This window comes from Dendropsophus ebraccatus, chromosome 11, assembly GCF_027789765.1.
Source record: "Dendropsophus ebraccatus isolate aDenEbr1 chromosome 11, aDenEbr1.pat, whole genome shotgun sequence".
In the NCBI taxonomy this organism is placed as follows: domain Eukaryota; kingdom Metazoa; phylum Chordata; class Amphibia; order Anura; family Hylidae; genus Dendropsophus; species Dendropsophus ebraccatus.
The window spans coordinates 1,090,410-1,108,828 of record NC_091464.1 but is presented as its reverse complement, the minus strand read 5'-3'; the positions used below and the strand labels follow the sequence as shown (position 1 = coordinate 1,108,828).

General features: G+C 43.9%; 1 protein-coding gene across 1 annotated transcript in view; it reads left to right on the top strand.

Annotated features, from left to right (window-relative positions):
* PKP1 (plakophilin 1) overlaps positions 1-18,419 on the top strand; it is a 178,040-nt gene that overhangs the window by 91,458 nt on the left and 68,163 nt on the right. The window contains exons 7-8 of the mRNA XM_069945506.1: positions 14,968-15,082; positions 16,034-16,192. Of these exons, the coding sequence (XP_069801607.1) occupies positions 14,968-15,082; positions 16,034-16,192 (274 nt within the window). The remainder of the gene's footprint in view (positions 1-14,967; positions 15,083-16,033; positions 16,193-18,419) is intronic.

Here is an 18,419-nt window from a genome sequence, read left to right as displayed (position 1 = left end):
GAGCCATCTATAAGGATAATACACAGAGGAGCCATCTATAAGGGGGATAATACACAGAGGAGCCATCTATAAGGGGGATAATACACAGAGGAGCCATCTATAAGGATAATACACAGAGGAGCCATCTATAAGGAGGATAATACACAGAGGAGCCATCTATAAGGGGGATAATACACAGAGGAGCCATCTATAAGGGGGATAATACACAGAGGAGTTATCTATAAGGGGGATAATGCACAGAGGAGCCATGTATAAGGATAATACACAGAGGAGCCATCTATAAGGGGGATAATACACAGAGGAGCCATCTATAAGGATAATACACAGAGGAGCCATCTATAAGGGGGATAATACACAGAGGAGCCATCTATAAGGGGGATAATACACAGAGGAGCCATCTATAAGGGGGATAATACACAGAGGGGCCATCTATAAGGATAATACACAGAGGAGCCATCTATAAGGGGGATAATACACAGAGGAGCCATCTATAAGGGGAATAATACACAGAGGAGCCATCTATAAGGATAATACACAGAGGAGCCATCTATAAGGATAATACACAGAGGAGCCATCTATAAGGGGGATAATACACAGAGGAGCCATCTATAAGGGGGATAATACACAGAGGAGCCATCTATAAGGATAATACACAGAGGAGCCATCTATAAGGAGGATAATACACAGAGGAGCCATCTATAAGGGGGATAATACACAGAGGAGTCATCTATAAGGAGGATAATACACAGAGGAGCCATCTATAAGGATAATACACAGAGGAGCCATCTATAAGGGGGATAATACACAGAGGAGCCATCTATAAGGATAATACACAGAGGAGCCATCTATAAGGAGGATAATACACAGAGTAGCCATCTATAAGGATAATACACAGAGGAGCCATCTATAAGGATAATACACAGAGGAGCCATCTATAAGGGGGATAATACACAGATGAGCCATCTATAAGGGGGATAATACACAGAGGAGCCATCTATAAGGGGGATAATACACAGAGGAGCCATCTATAAGGATAATACACAGAGGAGTCATCTATAAGGGGGATAATACACAGAGGAGCCATCTATAAGGAGGATAATACACAGAGGAGCCATCTATAAGGATAATACACAGAGGAGCCATCTATAAGGGGGATAATACAAAGAGGAGCCATCTATAAGAGGGATAATACACAGAGGAGCCATCTATAATGGGGATAATACACAGAGGAGCCATCTATAAGGATAATACACAGAGGAGCCATCTATAAGGAGGATAATACACAGAGGAGCCATCTATAATGGATAATACACAGAGGAGCCATCTATAAGGAGGATAATACACAGAGGAGCCATCTATAAGGATAATACACAGAGGAGCCATCTATAAGGGGGATAATACACAGAGGAGCCATCTATAAGGATAATACACAGAGGAGCCATCTATAAGGGGGATAATACACAGAGGAGCCATCTATAAGGATAATACACAGAGGAGCCATCTATAAGAGGGATAATACACAGAGGAGCCATCTATAAGGGGGATAATACACAGAGGAGCCATCTATAAGGAGGATAATACACAGAGGAGCCATCTATAAGGGGGATAATACACAGAGGAGCCATCTATAAGGATAATACACAGAGGAGCCATCTATAAGGATAATACACAGAGGAGCCATCTATAAGGGGGATAATACACAGAGGAGCCATCTATAAGGATAATACACAGAGGAGCCATCTATAAGGAGGATAATACACAGAGGAGCCATCTATAAGGAGGATAATACACAGAGGAGCCATGTATAAGGGGGATAATACACAGAGGAGCCATCTATAAGGAGGATAATACACAGAGGAGCCATCTATAAGGAGGATAATACACAGAGGGGCCATCTATAAGGATAATACACAGAGGAGCCATCTATAAGGGGGATAATACACAGAGGAGCCATCTATAAGGGGGATAATACACAGAGGAGCCATCTATAAGGATAATACACAGAGGAGCCATGTATAAGGATAATACACAGAGGAGCCATCTATAAGGGGGATAATACACAGAGGAGCCATCTATAAGGGGGATAATACACAGAGGAGCCATCTATAAGGATAATACACAGAGGAGCCATCTATAAGGAGGATAATACACAGAGGGGCCATCTATAAGGATAATACACAGAGGAGCCATCTATAAGGGGGATAATACACAGAGGAGCCATCTATAAGGATAATACACAGAGGAGCCATCTATAAGGGGGATAATACACAGAGGAGCCATCTATAAGGATAATACACAGAGGAGCCATCTATAAGGAGGATAATACACAGAGGAGCCATCTATAAGGGGGATAATACACAGAGGAGCCATCTATAAGGGGGATAATACACAGAGGAGCCATCTATAAGGGGGATAATACACAGAGGAGCCATCTATAAGGATAATACACAGAGGAGCCATCTATAAGGGGGATAATGCACAGAGGAGCCATCTATAAGGATAATACACAGAGGAGCCATCTATAAGGGGGATAATACACAGAGGAGCCATCTATAAGGATAATACACAGAGGGGCCATCTATAAGGAGGATAATACACAGAGGAGCCATCTATAAGGATAATACACAGAGGAGCCATCTATAAGGATAATACACAGAGGAGCCATCTATAAGGATAATACACAGAGGAGCCATCTATAAGGATAATACACAGAGGAGCCATCTATAAGGGGGATAATACACAGAGGAGCCATCTATAAGGAGGATAATACACAGAGGAGCCATCTATAAGGATAATACACAGAGGAGCCATCTATAAGGAGGATAATACACAGAGGAGCCATCTATAAGGGGGATAATACACAGAGGAGCCATCTATAAGGATAATACACAGAGGAGCCATCTATAAGGATAATACACAGAGGAGCCATCTATAAGGGGGATAATACACAGAGGAGCCATCTATAAGGATAATACACAGAGGAGCCATCTATAAGGGGGATAATACACAGAGGAGCCATCTATAAGGGGGATAATACACAGAGGAGCCATCTATAAGGGGGATAATACACAGAGGAGCCATCTATAAGGGGGATAATACACAGAGGAGCCATCTATAAGGATAATACACAGAGGAGCCATCTATAAGGATAATACACAGAGGAGCCATCTATAAGGATAATACACAGAGGAGCCATCTATAAGGGGGATAATACAAAGAGGAGCCATCTATAAGGAGGATAATACACAGAGGAGCCATCTATAAGGGGGATAATACACAGAGGAGCCATCTATAAGGAGGATAATACACAGAGGAGCCATCTATAAGGAGGATAATACACAGAGGAGTCATCTATAAGGATAATACACAGAGGAGCCATCTATAAGGGGGATAATACACAGAGGAGCCATCTATAAGGGGGATAATACACAGAGGAGCCATCTATAAGGATAATACACAGAGGAGCCATCTATAAGGATAATACACAGAGGAGCCATCTATAAGGGGGATAATACACAGAGGAGCCATCTATAAGGATAATACACAGAGGAGCCATCTATAAGGGATAATACACAGAGGAGCCATCTATAAGGATAATACACAGAGGAGCCATCTATAAGGATAATACACAGAGGAGCCATCTATAAGGGGGATAATTCACAGAGGAGCCATCTATAAGGAGGATAATACACAGAGGAGCCATCTATAAGGGGGATAATACACAGAGGGGCCATCTATAAGGATAATACACAGAGGAGCCATCTATGAGGATAATACACAGAGGAGCCATCTATAAGGGGGATAATACACAGAGGAGCCATCTATAAGGATAATACACAGAGGAGCCATCTATAAGGGGGATAATACACAGAGGAGCCATCTATAAGGATAATACACAGAGGAGCCATCTATAAGGATAATACACAGAGGAGCCATCCATAAGGAGGATAATACACAGAGGAGCCATCTATAAGGGGGATAATACACAGAGGAGCCATCTATAAGGGGGATAATACACAGAGGAGCCATCTATAAGGATAATACACAGAGGAGCCATCTATAAGGAGGATAATACACAGAGCAGCCATCTATAAGGGGGATAATACACAGAGGAGCCATCTATAAGGGGGATAATACACAGAGGAGCCATCTATAAGGGGGATAATACACAGAGGAGCCATCTATAAGGATAATACACAGAGGAGCCATCTATAAGGGGGATAATACACAGAGGAGCCATCTATAAGGGATAATACACAGAGGAGCCATCTATAAGGGGGATAATACACAAAGGAGCCATCTATAAGGATAATACACAGAGGAGCCATCTATAAGGAGGATAATACACAGAGGAGCCATCTATAAGGAGGATAATACACAGAGGAGCCATCTATAAGGAGGATAATACACAGAGGAGCCATCTATAAGGATAATACACAGAGGAGCCATCTATAAGGGGGATAATACACAGAGGAGCCATCTATAAGGAGGATAATACACAGAGGAGCCATCTATAAGGGGGATAATACACAGAGGAGCCATCTATAAGGATAATACACAGAGGAGCCATCTATAAGGATAATACACAGAGGAGCCATCTATAAGGATAATACACAGAGGAGACATCTATAAGGGGGATAATACACAGAGGAGCCATCTATATGGATAATACACAGAGGAGCCACCTATAAGGGGGATAATACACAGAGGAGCCATCTATAAGGATAATACACAGAGGAGCCATCTATAAGGATAATACACAGAGGAGCCATCTATAAGGGGGATAATACACAGAGGAGCCATCTATAAGGAGGATAATACACAGAGGAGCCATCTATAAGGATAATACACAGAGGAGCCATCTATAAGGAGGATAATACACAGAGGAGCCATCTATAAGGGGGATAATACACAGAGGAGCCATCTATAAGGAGGATAATACACAGAGGAGCCATCTATAAGGGGGATAATACACAGAGGAGCCATCTATAAGGGGGATAATACACAGAGGAGCCATCTATAAGGATAATACACAGAGGAGCCATCTATAAAGAGGATAATACACAGAGGAGCCATCTATAAGGGGGATAATACACAGAGGAGCTATCTATAAGGGGGATAATACACAGAGGAGCCATCTATAAGGATAATACACAGCGGAGCCATCTATAAGGATAATACACAGAGGAGCCATCTATAAGGAGGATAATACACAGAGGAGCCATCTATAAGGAGGATAATACACAGAGGAGCCATCTATAAGGATAATACACAGAGGAGCCATCTATAAGGGGGATAATACACAGAGGAGCCATCTATAAGGATAATACACAGAGGAGCCATCTATAAGGAGGGATAATACACAGAGGAGCCATCTATAAGGGGGATAATACACAGAGGAGCCATCTATAAGGGGGATAATACACAGAGGAGCCATCTATAAGGGGGATAATACACAGAGGAGCCATCTATAAGGGGGATAATACACAGAGGGGCCATCTATAAGGATAATACACAGAGGAGCCATCTATAAGGATAATACACAGAGGAGCCATCTATAAGGATAATACACAGAGGAGCCATCTATAAGGATAATACACAGAGGAGCCATCTATAAGGATAATACACAGAGGAGCCATCTATAAGGATAATACACAGAGGAGCCATCTATAAGGGGGATAATACACAGAGGAGCCATCTATAAGGGGGATAATACACAGAGGAGCCATCTATAAGGATAATACACAGAGGAGCCATCTATAAGGATAATACACAGAGGAGCCATCTATAAGGAGGATAATACACAGAGGAGCCATCTATAACGGGGATAATACACAGAGGATCCATCTATAAGGGGGATAATACACAGAGAAGCCATCTATAAGGATAATACACAGAGGAGCCATCTATAAGGAGGATAATACACAGAGGAGCCATCTATAAGGATAATACACAGAGGAGCCATCTATAAGGATAATACACAGAGGAGCCATCTATAAGGAGGATAATACACAGAGGAGCCATCTATAAGGATAATACACAGAGGAGCCATCTATAAAGAGGATAATACACAGAGGAGCCATCTATAAGGATAATACACAGAGGAGCCATCTATAAGGATAATACACAGAGGAGCCATCTATAAGGAGGATAATACACAGAGGAGCCATCTATAAGGGGGATAATACACAGAGGAGCCATCTATAAGGATAATACACAGAGGAGCCATCTATAAGGGGGATAATACACAGAGGAGCCATCTATAAGGATAATACACAGAGGAGCCATCTATAAGGGGGATAATACACAGAGGAGCCATCTATAAGGATAATACACAGAGGAGCCATCTATAAGGATAATACACAGAGGAGCCATCTATAAGGGGGATAATACACAGAGGAACCATCTATAAGGATAATACACAGAGGAGCCATCTATAAGGGGGATAATACACAGAGGAGCCATCTATAAGGATAATACACAGAGGAGCCATCTATAAGGAGGATAATACACAGAGGAGCCATCTATAAGGATAATACACAGAGGAGCCATCTATAAGGAGGATAATACACAGAGGAGCCATCTATAAGGGGGATAATACACAGAGGAACCATCTATAAGGATAATACACAGAGGAGCCATCTATAAGGGGGATAATACACAGAGGAGCCATCTATAAGGGGGATAATACACAGAGGAGCCATCTATAAGGATAATACACAGAGGAGCCATCTATAAGGAGGATAATACACAGAGGAGCCATCTATAAGGATAATACACAGAGGAGCCATCTATAAGGATAATACACAGAGGAGCCATCTATAAGGGGGATAATACACAGAGGAGCAATCTATAAGGAGGATAATACACAGAGGAGCCATCTATAAGGGTAATACACAGAGGAGCCATCTATAAGGATAATACACAGAGGAGCCATCTATAAGGGGGATAATACACAGAGGAGCCATCTATAAGGAGGATAATACACAGAGGAGCCATCTATAAAGAGGATAATACACAGAGGAGCCATCTATAAGGGGGATAATACACAGAGGAGCCATCTATAAGGGGGATAATACACAGAGGAGCCATCTATAAGGGAGATAATACACAGAGGAGCCATCTATAAGGGGGATAATACACAGAGGAGCCATCTATAAGGGGGATAATACACAGAGGAGCCATCTATAAGGATAATACACAGAGGAGCCATCTATAAGGATAATACACAGAGGAGCCATCTATAAGGATAATACACAGAGGAGCCATCTATAAGGAGGATAATACACAGAGGAGCCATCTATAAGGATAATACACAGAGGAGCCATCTATAAGGATAATACACAGAGGAGCCATCTATAAGGATAATACACAGAGGAGCCATCTATAAGGATAATACACAGAGGCTGCATCTATAAGGGGGATAATACACAGAGGAGCCATCTATAAGGATAATACACAGAGGAGCCATCTATAAGGATAATACACAGAGGAGCCATCTATAAGGAGGATAATACACAGAGGAGCCATCTATAAGGGGGATAATACACAGAGGAGCCATCTATAAGGATAATACACAGAGGAGCCATCTATAAGGAGGATAATACACAGAGGAGCCATCTATAAGGATAATACACAGAGGAGCCATCTATAAGGATAATACACAGAGGAGCCATCTATAAGGAGGATAATACACAGAGGAGCCATCTATAAGGAGGATAATACACAGAGGAGCCATCTATAAGGATAATACACAGAGGAGCCATCTATAAGGGGGATAATACACAGAGGAGCCATCTATAAGGAGGATAATACACAGAGGAGCCATCTATAAGGATAATACACAGAGGAGCCATCTATAAGGAGGATAATACACAGAGGAGCCATCTATAAGGGGGATAATACACAGAGGGGCCATCTATAAGGGGGAATACACAGAGGAGCCATCTATAAGGATAATACACAGAGGAGCCATCTATAAGGATAATACACAGAGGAGCCATCTATAAGGATAATACACAGAGGAGCCATCTATAAGGATAATACACAGAGGAGCCATCTATAAGGAGGATAATACACAGAGGAGCCATCTATAAGGATAATACACAGAGGAGCCATCTATAAGGGGGATAATACACAGAGGAGCCATCTATAAGGATAATACACAGAGGAGCCATCTATAAGGATAATACACAGAGGAGCCATCTATAAGGAGGATAATACACAGAGGAGCCATCTATAAGGGGGATAATACACAGAGGAGCCATCTATAAGGGGGATAATACACAGAGGAGCCATCTATAAGGGGGATAATACACAGAGGAGCCATCTATAAGGGAGATAATACACAGAGGAGCCATCTATAAGGGGGATAATACACATGGGGGATAATACACAGAGGAGCCATCTATAAGGGGGATAATACACAGAGGAGCCATCTATAAGGATAATACACAGAGGAGCCATCTATAAGGGGGAATACACAGAGGAGCCATCTATAAGGATAATACACAGAGGAGCCATCTATAAGGATAATACACAGAGGAGACATCTATAAGGATAATACACAGAGGAGCCATCTATAAGGAGGATAATACACAGAGGAGCCATCTATAAGGAGGATAATACACAGAGGAGCCATCTATAAGGAGGATAATACACAGAGGAGCCATCTATAAGGAGGATAATACACAGAGGAGCCATCTATAAGGATAATACACAGAGGAGCCATCTATAAGGATAATACACAGAGGAGCCATCTATAAGGAGGATAATACACAGAGGAGCCATCTATAAGGAGGATAATACACAGAGGAGCCATCTATAAGGATAATACACAGAGGAGCCATCTATAAGGGGGATAATACACAGAGGAGCCATCTATAAGGAGGATAATACACAGAGGAGCCATCTATAAGGATAATACACAGAGGAGCCATCTATAAGGGGGATAATACACAGAGGGGCCATCTATAAGGATAATACACAGAGGGGGCATCTATAAGGATAATACACAGAGGAGCCATCTATAAGGGATAATACACAGAGGAGCCATCTATAAGGATAATACACAGAGGAGCCATCTATAAGGATAATACACAGAGGAGCCATCTATAAGGATAATACACAGAGGAGCCATCTATAAGGGGGATAATACACAGAGGAGCCATCTATAAGGATAATACACAGAGGAGCCATCTATAAGGGTAATACACAGAGGAGCCATCTATAAGGGGGATAATACACAGAGGAGCCATCTATAAGGAGGATAATACACAGAGGAGCCATCTATAAGGGGGATAATACACAGAGGAGCCATCTATAAGGATAATACACAGAGGAGCCATCTATAAGGGGGTAATACACAGAGGAGCCATCTATAAGGGGGATAATACACAGAGGAGCCATCTATAAGGAGGATAATACACAGAGGAGCCATCTATAAGGGGGCTACACAGAGGAGCCATCTATAAGGGGGATAATACACAGAGAAGCCATCTATAAGGAGGATAATACACAGAGGAGCCATCTATAAGGATAATACACAGAGGAGCCATCTATAAGGGATAATACACAGAGGAGCCATCTATAAGGAGGGATAATACACAGAGGAGCCATCTATAAGGATAATACACAGAGGAGCCATCTATAAGGATAATACACAGAGGAGCCATCTATAAGGATAATACACATAGGAGCCATCTATAAGGGGGATAATACACAGAGGAGCCATCTATAAGGATAATACACAGAGGAGCCATCTATAAGGATAATACACATAGGAGCCATCTATAAGGGGGATAATACACAGAGGAGCCATCTATAAGGGGGATAATACACAGAGGAGCCATCTATAAGGAGGATAATACACAGAGGAGCCATCTATAAGGATAATACACAGAGGAGCCATCTATAAGGGATAATACACAGAGGAGCCATCTATAAGGAGGGATAATACACAGAGGAGCCATCTATAAGGATAATACACAGAGGAGCCATCTATAAGGATAATACACAGAGGAGCCATCTATAAGGATAATACACATAGGAGCCATCTATAAGGGGGATAATACACAGAGGAGCCATCTATAAGGATAATACACAGAGGAGCCATCTATAAGGGGGATAATACACAGAGGAGCCATCTATAAGGGGGATAATACACAGAGGAGCCATCTATAAGGGTAATACACAGAGGAGCCATCTATAAGGGGGATAATACACAGAGGAGCCATCTATAAGGGTATTACACAGAGGACCCATCTATAAGGGGGATAATACACAGAGGAGCCATCTATAAGGATAATACACAGAGGAGCCATCTATAAGGAGGATAATACACAGAGGAGCCATCTATAAGGGGGATAATACACAGTGGAGCCATCTATAAGGGGGATAATACACAGAGGAGCCATCTATAAGGATAATACACAGAGGAGCCATCTATAAGGAGGATAATACACAGAGGAGCCATCTATAAGGATAATACACAGAGGAGCCATCTATAAGGATAATACACAGAGGAGCCATCTATAAGGATAATACACAGAGGAGCCATCTATAAGGGGGATAATACACAGTGGAGCCATCTATAAGGGGGATAATACACAGAGGAGCCATCTATAAGGATAATACACAGAGGAGCCATCTATAAGGAGGATAATACACAGAGGAGCCATCTGTAAGGATAATACACAGAGGAGCCATCTATAAGGATAATACACAGAGGAGCCATCTATAAGGATAATACACAGAGGAGCCATCTATAAGGGGGATAATACACAGAGGAGCCATCTATAAGGATAATACACAGAGGAGCCATCTATAAGGAGGATAATACACAGAGGAGCCATCTATAAGGAGGATAATACACAGAGGAGCCATCTATAAGGGGGATAATACACAGAGGAGCCATCTATAAGGAGGATAATACACAGAGGAGCCATCTATAAGGGGGATAATACACAGAGGAGCCATGTATAAGGGGGATAATACACAGAGAGGCCGTCTATAAGGATAATACACAGAGGAGCCATCTATAAGGATAATACACAGAGGAGCCATCTATAAGGATAATACACAGAAGAGCCATCTATAAGGATAATACACAGAGGAGCCATCTATAAGGGGGATAATACACAGTGGAGCCATCTATAAGGGGGATAATACACAGAGGAGCCATCTATAAGGGGGATAATACACAGAGGAGCCATCTATAAGGATAATACACAGTGGAGCCATCTATAAGGATAATACACAGAGGAGCCATCTATAAGGATAATACACAGAGGAGCCATCTATAAGGAGGATAATACACAGAGGAGCCATCTATAAGGAGGATAATACACAGAGGAGCCATCTATAAGGATAATACACAGAGGAGCCATCTATAAGGATAATACACAGAGGAGCCATCTATAAGGGATAATACACAGAGGAGCCATCTATAAGGAGGATAATACACAGAGGAGCCATCTATAAGAGGGATAATACACAGAGGAGCCATCTATAAGGATAATACACAGAGGAGCCATCTATAAGGAGGATAATACACAGAGGAGCCATCTATAAGGGGGATAATACACAGAGGAGCCATCTATAAGGATAATACACAGAGGAGCCATCTATAAGGATAATACACAGAGGAGCCATCTATAAGGAGGGATAATACACAGAGGAGCCATCTATAAGGGGGATAATACACAGAGGAGCCATCTATAAGGGGGATAATACACAGAGGAGCCATCTATAAGGGGGATAATACACAGAGGAGCCATCTATAAGGATAATACACAGAGGAGCCATCTATAAGGGGGATAATACACAGAGGAGCCATCTATAAGGGGGATAATACACAGAGGAGCCATCTATAAGGGGGATAATACACAGAGGAGCCATCTATAAGGGGGATAATACACAGAGGAGCCATCTATAAGGATAATACACAGAGGAGCCATCTATAAGGATAATACACAGAGGAGCCATCTATAAGGGGGATAATACACAGAGGAGCCATCTATAAGGATAATACACAGAGGAGCCATCTATAAGAGGGATAATACACAGAGGAGCCATCTATAAGGATAATACACAGAGGAGCCATCTATAAGGAGGATAATACACAGAGGAGCCATCTATAAGGGGGATAATACACAGAGGAGCCATCTATAAGGATAATACACAGAGGAGCCATCTATAAGGATAATACACAGAGGAGCCATCTATAAGGAGGGATAATACACAGAGGAGCCATCTATAAGGGGGATAATACACAGAGGAGCCATCTATAAGGGGGATAATACACAGAGGAGCCATCTATAAGGGGGATAATACACAGAGGAGCCATCTATAAGGATAATACACAGAGGAGCCATCTATAAGGGGGATAATACACAGAGGAGCCATCTATAAGGGGGATAATACACAGAGGAGCCATCTATAAGGGGGATAATACACAGAGGAGCCATCTATAAGGGGGATAATACACAGAGGAGCCATCTATAAGGATAATACACAGAGGAGCCATCTATAAGGATAATACACAGAGGAGCCATCTATAAGGGGGATAATACACAGAGGAGCCATCTATAAGGATAATACACAGAGGAGCCATCTATAAGGATAATACACAGAGGGGCCATCTATAAGGATAATACACAGAGGAGCCATCTATAAGGGGGATATTGCACAGAGGAGCCATCTATAAGGATAATACACAGAGGAGCCATCTATAAGGGGGATAATACACAGAGGAGCCATCTATAAGGGGGATAATACACAGAGGAGCCATCTATAAGGGGGATAATACACAGAGGGGCCATCTATAAGGGGGATAATACACAGAGGAGCCATCTATAAGGATAATACACAGAGGAGCCATCTATAAGGGGGATAATACACAGAGGAGCCATCTATAAGGATAATACACAGAGGAGCCATCTATAAGGATAATACACAGAGGAGCCATCTATAAGGAGGATAATACACAGAGGAGCCATCTATAAGGGGGATAATACACAGAGGAGCCATCTATAAGGATAATACACAGAGGAGCCATCTATAAGGGATAATACACAGAGGAGCCATCTATAAGGGGGATAATACACAGAGGAGCCATCTATAAGGATAATACACAGAGGAGCCATCTATAAGGATAATACACAGAGGAGCCATCTATAAGGGGGATAATACACAGAGGAGCCATCTATAAGGATAATACACAGAGGAGCCATCTATAAGGATAATACACAGAGGAGCCATCTATAAGGGGGATAATACACAGAGGAGCCATCTATAAGGGGGATAATACACAGAGGAGCCATCTATAAGGAGGATAATACACAGAGGAGCCATCTATAAGGATAATACACAGAGGAGCCATCTATAAGGATAATACACAGAGGAGCCATCTATAAGGATAATACACAGAGGAGCCATCTATAAGGAGGATAATACACAGAGGAGCCATCTATAAGGGGGATAATACACAGAGGAGCCATCTATAAGGATAATACACAGAGGAGCCATCTATAAGGATAATACACAGAGGAGCCATCTATAAGGGGGATAATACACAGAGGAGCCATCTATAAGGGGGAATACACAGAGGAGCCATCTATAAGGATAATACACAGAGGAGCCATCTATAAGGATAATACACAGAGGAGCCATCTATAAGGATAATACACAGAGGAGCCATCTATAAGGGGGATAATACACAGAGGAGCCATCTATAAGGGGGATAATACACAGAGGAGCCATCTATAAGGGGGATAATACACAGAGGAGCCATCTATAAGGGGGATAATACACAGAGGAGCCATCTATAAGGATAATACACAGAGGAGCCATCTATAAGGGGGATAATACACAGAGGAGCCATCTATAAGGGGGATAATACACAGAGGAGCCATCTATAAGGGGGATAATACACAGAGGAGCCATCTATAAGGATAGTACACAGAGGAGCCATCTATAAGGAGGATAATACACAGAGGAGCCATCTATAAGGGGGATAATACACAGAGGAGCCATCTATAAGGAGGATAATACACAGAGGAGCCATCTATAAGGGGGATAATACACAGAGGAGCCATCTATAAGGATAATACACAGAGGAGCCATCTATAAGGAGGATAATACACAGAGGAGCCATCTTTAAGGGGGATAATACACAGAGGCTGCATCTATAAGGGGGAATACACAGAGGAGCCATCTATAAGGAGGATAATACACAGAGGAGCCATCTATAAGGAGGATACACAGAGGAGCCATCTATAAGGAGGATAATACACAGAGGAGCCATCTATAAGGAGGATAATACACAGAGGAGCCATCTATAAGGGGGAATACACAGAGGAGCCATCTATAAGGGGGATAATACACAGAGGAGCCATCTATAAGGGGGAATACACAGAGGCTGCATCTATAATGGGAGCTGTTGTTTTATTGTCACCAAATGATTTGCTCCACAAAGGGGCCCACTGAGGCTCTGTCGCCAAGAGGCCCCAAAAACCATGAGCTGACCCTAGGGCTGACCCGATTCCAGCCCATGCTTGCAGGACCCCATAGTACACGCGCCCCGTAGCAGTGGCATGGTCTGCCTTCATGGTAGCTACAACCACTGGGTTTGGTGCACTGGATGGGGGCTACCACCTGCCCACCTTGCTTCATGAATGATCAGTAACGTCGTTTTGGCTGCTGCTTACTGTAGGGTGCCAGATGATTATTCATCACAAGGGGCGGGTACCGCACCAAGGGCCGTAATCCATATTGATACATCAGAGGATTGCTGGGAACCGTGGCTTCAGATCGAGGTAAAACAACTACCCCGCCCTATGGGAAGGTAGCTGCAGTTTAGACGCTTTCTCTGAGATATAGGACACAAGCTGTTGGATTTGGGATCCAGTTAGTTGGCAGAGAGTTTTCCTTCTTTATCCTAGACTGGCATCTTCTTGTCTCCCTCAGGAATCTCAGTTCTGCGGATGTCGGGCGTAAGGCCATGCGCGATGTGCCAGGGCTGGTGGACTCGCTCCTCCATTATATCCAGCAGTGTGTGGCTGCTAATCGTCCAGATGACAAGGTACTCCTCCTGCCTGTTACTGTGTACTGCGCCTCCTCCTCCTGCCTGTTACTGTGTACCGCGCCTCCTCCTCCGGCCTGTTACTGTGTACTGCGCCTCCTCCTCCTGCCTGTTACTGGGTAATCCGCCTCCTCCTCCTGCCTGTTACTGGGTACTCCGCCTCCTCCTCCTGCCTGTTACTGGGTACTCCGCCTCCTCCTCCTGCCTGTTACTGTGTACTGTGGCCTCCTCCTCCTCCTGCCTGTTACTGTGTACTGCGCCTCCTCCTCCTGCCTGTTACTGGGTAATCCGCCTCCTCCTCCTGCCTGTTACTGTGTACTGCGGCCTCCTCCTCCTCCTGCCTGTTACTGTGTACTGCGCCTCCTCCTCCTGCCTGTTACTGTGTACTGCGCCTCCTCCTCCTGCCTGTTACTGTGTACTGCGCCTCCTCCTCCTGCCTGTTACTGGGTAATCCGCCTCCTCCTCCTGCCTGTTACTGGGTACTCCGCCTCCTCCTCCTGCCTGTTACTGGGTACTCCGCCTCCTCCTCCTGCCTGTTACTGTGTACTGTGGCCTCCTCCTCCTCCTGGCTGTTATTGTGTACTGCGCCTCCTCCTCCTGCCTGTTACTGGGTAATCCGCCTCCTCCTCCTGCCTGTTACTGTGTACTGCGCCTCCTCCTCCTGCCTGTTACTGTGTACTGCGCCTCCTCCTCCTGCCTGTTACTGTGTACTGCGCCTCCTCCTCCTGCCTGTTACTGTGTACTGCGCCTCCTCCTCCTGCCTTTTACTGGGTAATCCGCCTCCTCCTGCCTGTTACTGTGTACTGCGGCCTCCTCCTCCTCCTGCCTGTTACTGTGTACTGCGCCTCCTCCTCCTGCCTTTTACTGTGTACTGCGCCTCCTCCTCCTGCCTGTTACTCCGTACTGCGCCTCCTCCTCCTGGGGTTCTTACATACGTGTCTACTCATACAGTCCGTGGAGAACTGCGCCTGCATTCTGCATAACCTCTCTTACCACCTGGACTCCGAGGTGCCCAATAGATACTCCCAGCTGAACGAGCAGATGTTACGTAACCAGCAGACAGAGAAGACCTCCACCGGCTGCTTCAGCAACAAAAGTGACAAGATTCAGGTAAACCCCATCTTTTCTCTATAGCCTCTGTGGTGCCTGACCTCATCTCTGTAAACTGCTACCAAAAATGACTCCTTACCCCCCAGAAGTCTTTAAAGTGTCGGCCACTAACTACCCACTTCCTTCCTAACAAAGGTAACAGTCCCAGTAACAACACACAGGAAGGTTAGCTAGTGCGTTGTCCTGCAGAGAGCTAGTGCTAGTGCTATATACCATTATTATTGGGATCTGCACTGCCCATGCAATAAAAGTCAAGGTGCCCCCTCATGTCAGCAGGTGTAATCCATTCTTTCCTACTGTGTGTACACAGTCCTGCCTCCTATGTGGAATCTCCAGCTTCCTTTAGTCTTCCCAACTGGACCACTGTAGAGCACGTTCTGGCTTGTGTCCTTCCTCTACAGAGTCTAGCAACCAAAAACCTCTGCACTTCCTCTACCCATGTGACTTCCTATCTACAGCCCCTGTAAGGTGTACTCTGAATGGGTGAAGAGTGCATATGTAAGAAGTAAAGAGAGAAATGATAGGACAGAAGAAGAAAACACGCTCATTGGTCTACAGATCCATGTGACATACAAATAGACAATAACCCTTGCAATACTACAGCTGTGCAGTAACTAAGTACATATACTTACAATAGTGACATCTTGTGGCGAAACTTGGTTACCACTACATTACCACTTACATACAAAAAGTACAGGCTTTTGCAAAGGGTGTAACTACTAACAACACCCGTGGTGGGACACCACATACTCCCCCACTTGAGAAAACCCATCCACTGCGTAACACCTTGAGGAAAAGACTGGACGTTTGGTTAAAGGCACAGCATGGGTTATGAAATGCAATCATATATTATATAACAGTTTAACTACAACAGCAATAATAACAGTGCATAGGCAACAATCCAATTGTCCATAGTGCATTTAGTCCATGGCTTTTCTTTTCCAAATCCCTAACTAATCTAAACTAAAGTTAACTACACTACTTATAACTATGAGGGATAGAATAAATCGAAGGGCAAAACTAAACAAAAACCAGGTCATGGTAACGAGCTGGTGGTTGACCTTTAGTTGGTCTTGTAGATCTTCTTAATTGAGGGCTCTCTTCTGGGAGGACAACAGAGTCAATTTGGTGATTGTCTGCCAGATCATAGGAAGGGAGGTGATCTGGGCTTCTTGGCTGACCATAGGAAACCTCTGCCGGAACTGGACCAGTAGTCAGGCTGCAGGGCAGATAGAGGAGTTCTGTGTTCAGGAGCACTTCTCCTATTGAAGGCAGGCGAGCTGGAACAGAGTACTCTTTAGTCCTTTAGACAGCCAATGGTTTAGTGGGTAAGACTCTGTTGCTGCAGAGTTTCAGTCTGTTGCGATGGACATTTATGGGCGATTTCCCAACTTTTTGGATCTGGTACACGCCAGCAGCTTCATTGGGAATAGAGATGATGGCATAGGGATCTTCCTCCCACAACGGATCAAGTTTGCCAGAATGATGACCATCTTTCAGACAGACTTTATCACCAATTTTGAGAAGTTTGGCATTGGCATGCAGTTATATTCTTCCTCTTGGGCTTCTTAGATTCTCCGCTGGTGCTCTTGAATCCAGTCTGTTTGTGGTAACAGGTTAGGAAAATCTGTAACTCGGATGCCTAAGGCCGTGTCCTTAGGAAGCTGGCCTTGTCGACCCGAACATCAAATAGAAGGGAATATAGCCAGTAGAACAGTGAACGGTGTTGTTGTAGATTTCAACTAGTTCTCCCAGGAGATCAGGCCATTCGCCCGGCTTGGATACTGCAGCTGTTCTCAGCATGTGGATGACCAGTTGATTCATGCATTCACACAGTCCATTTCCCTGGGGGTGATACGCCGTAGTTCTGAGTTTCTTGGACTCGTGATATTGGCAGAGTTATTGAAAGAGCTCAGACTCAAACGCCGGACCTTGATCTGAAAGAATGGTTTCAGGGCAACCATAGTGCTTGATGTAATGGTGATGCAGCATAGTAGCTATGGTTCTTGCTGTCAAGTCCTTCACTGGGACGACTACCGCCCACTTACTGTAGTGGTCCATCATGGTCAGGGTGGAGCTGTAGCCGGATCTAGTAGGGGCCAATTTCACATGGTCTAGGGCCACAATTTCTCCTGGTCTGGAGGTGCTGATGGGATGTAGAGGGGCCCTGGCATCTGTCTTCTCTCTTTTGGCAAGATTGCAATCGGGACAATTTTTGTCAGTCTTC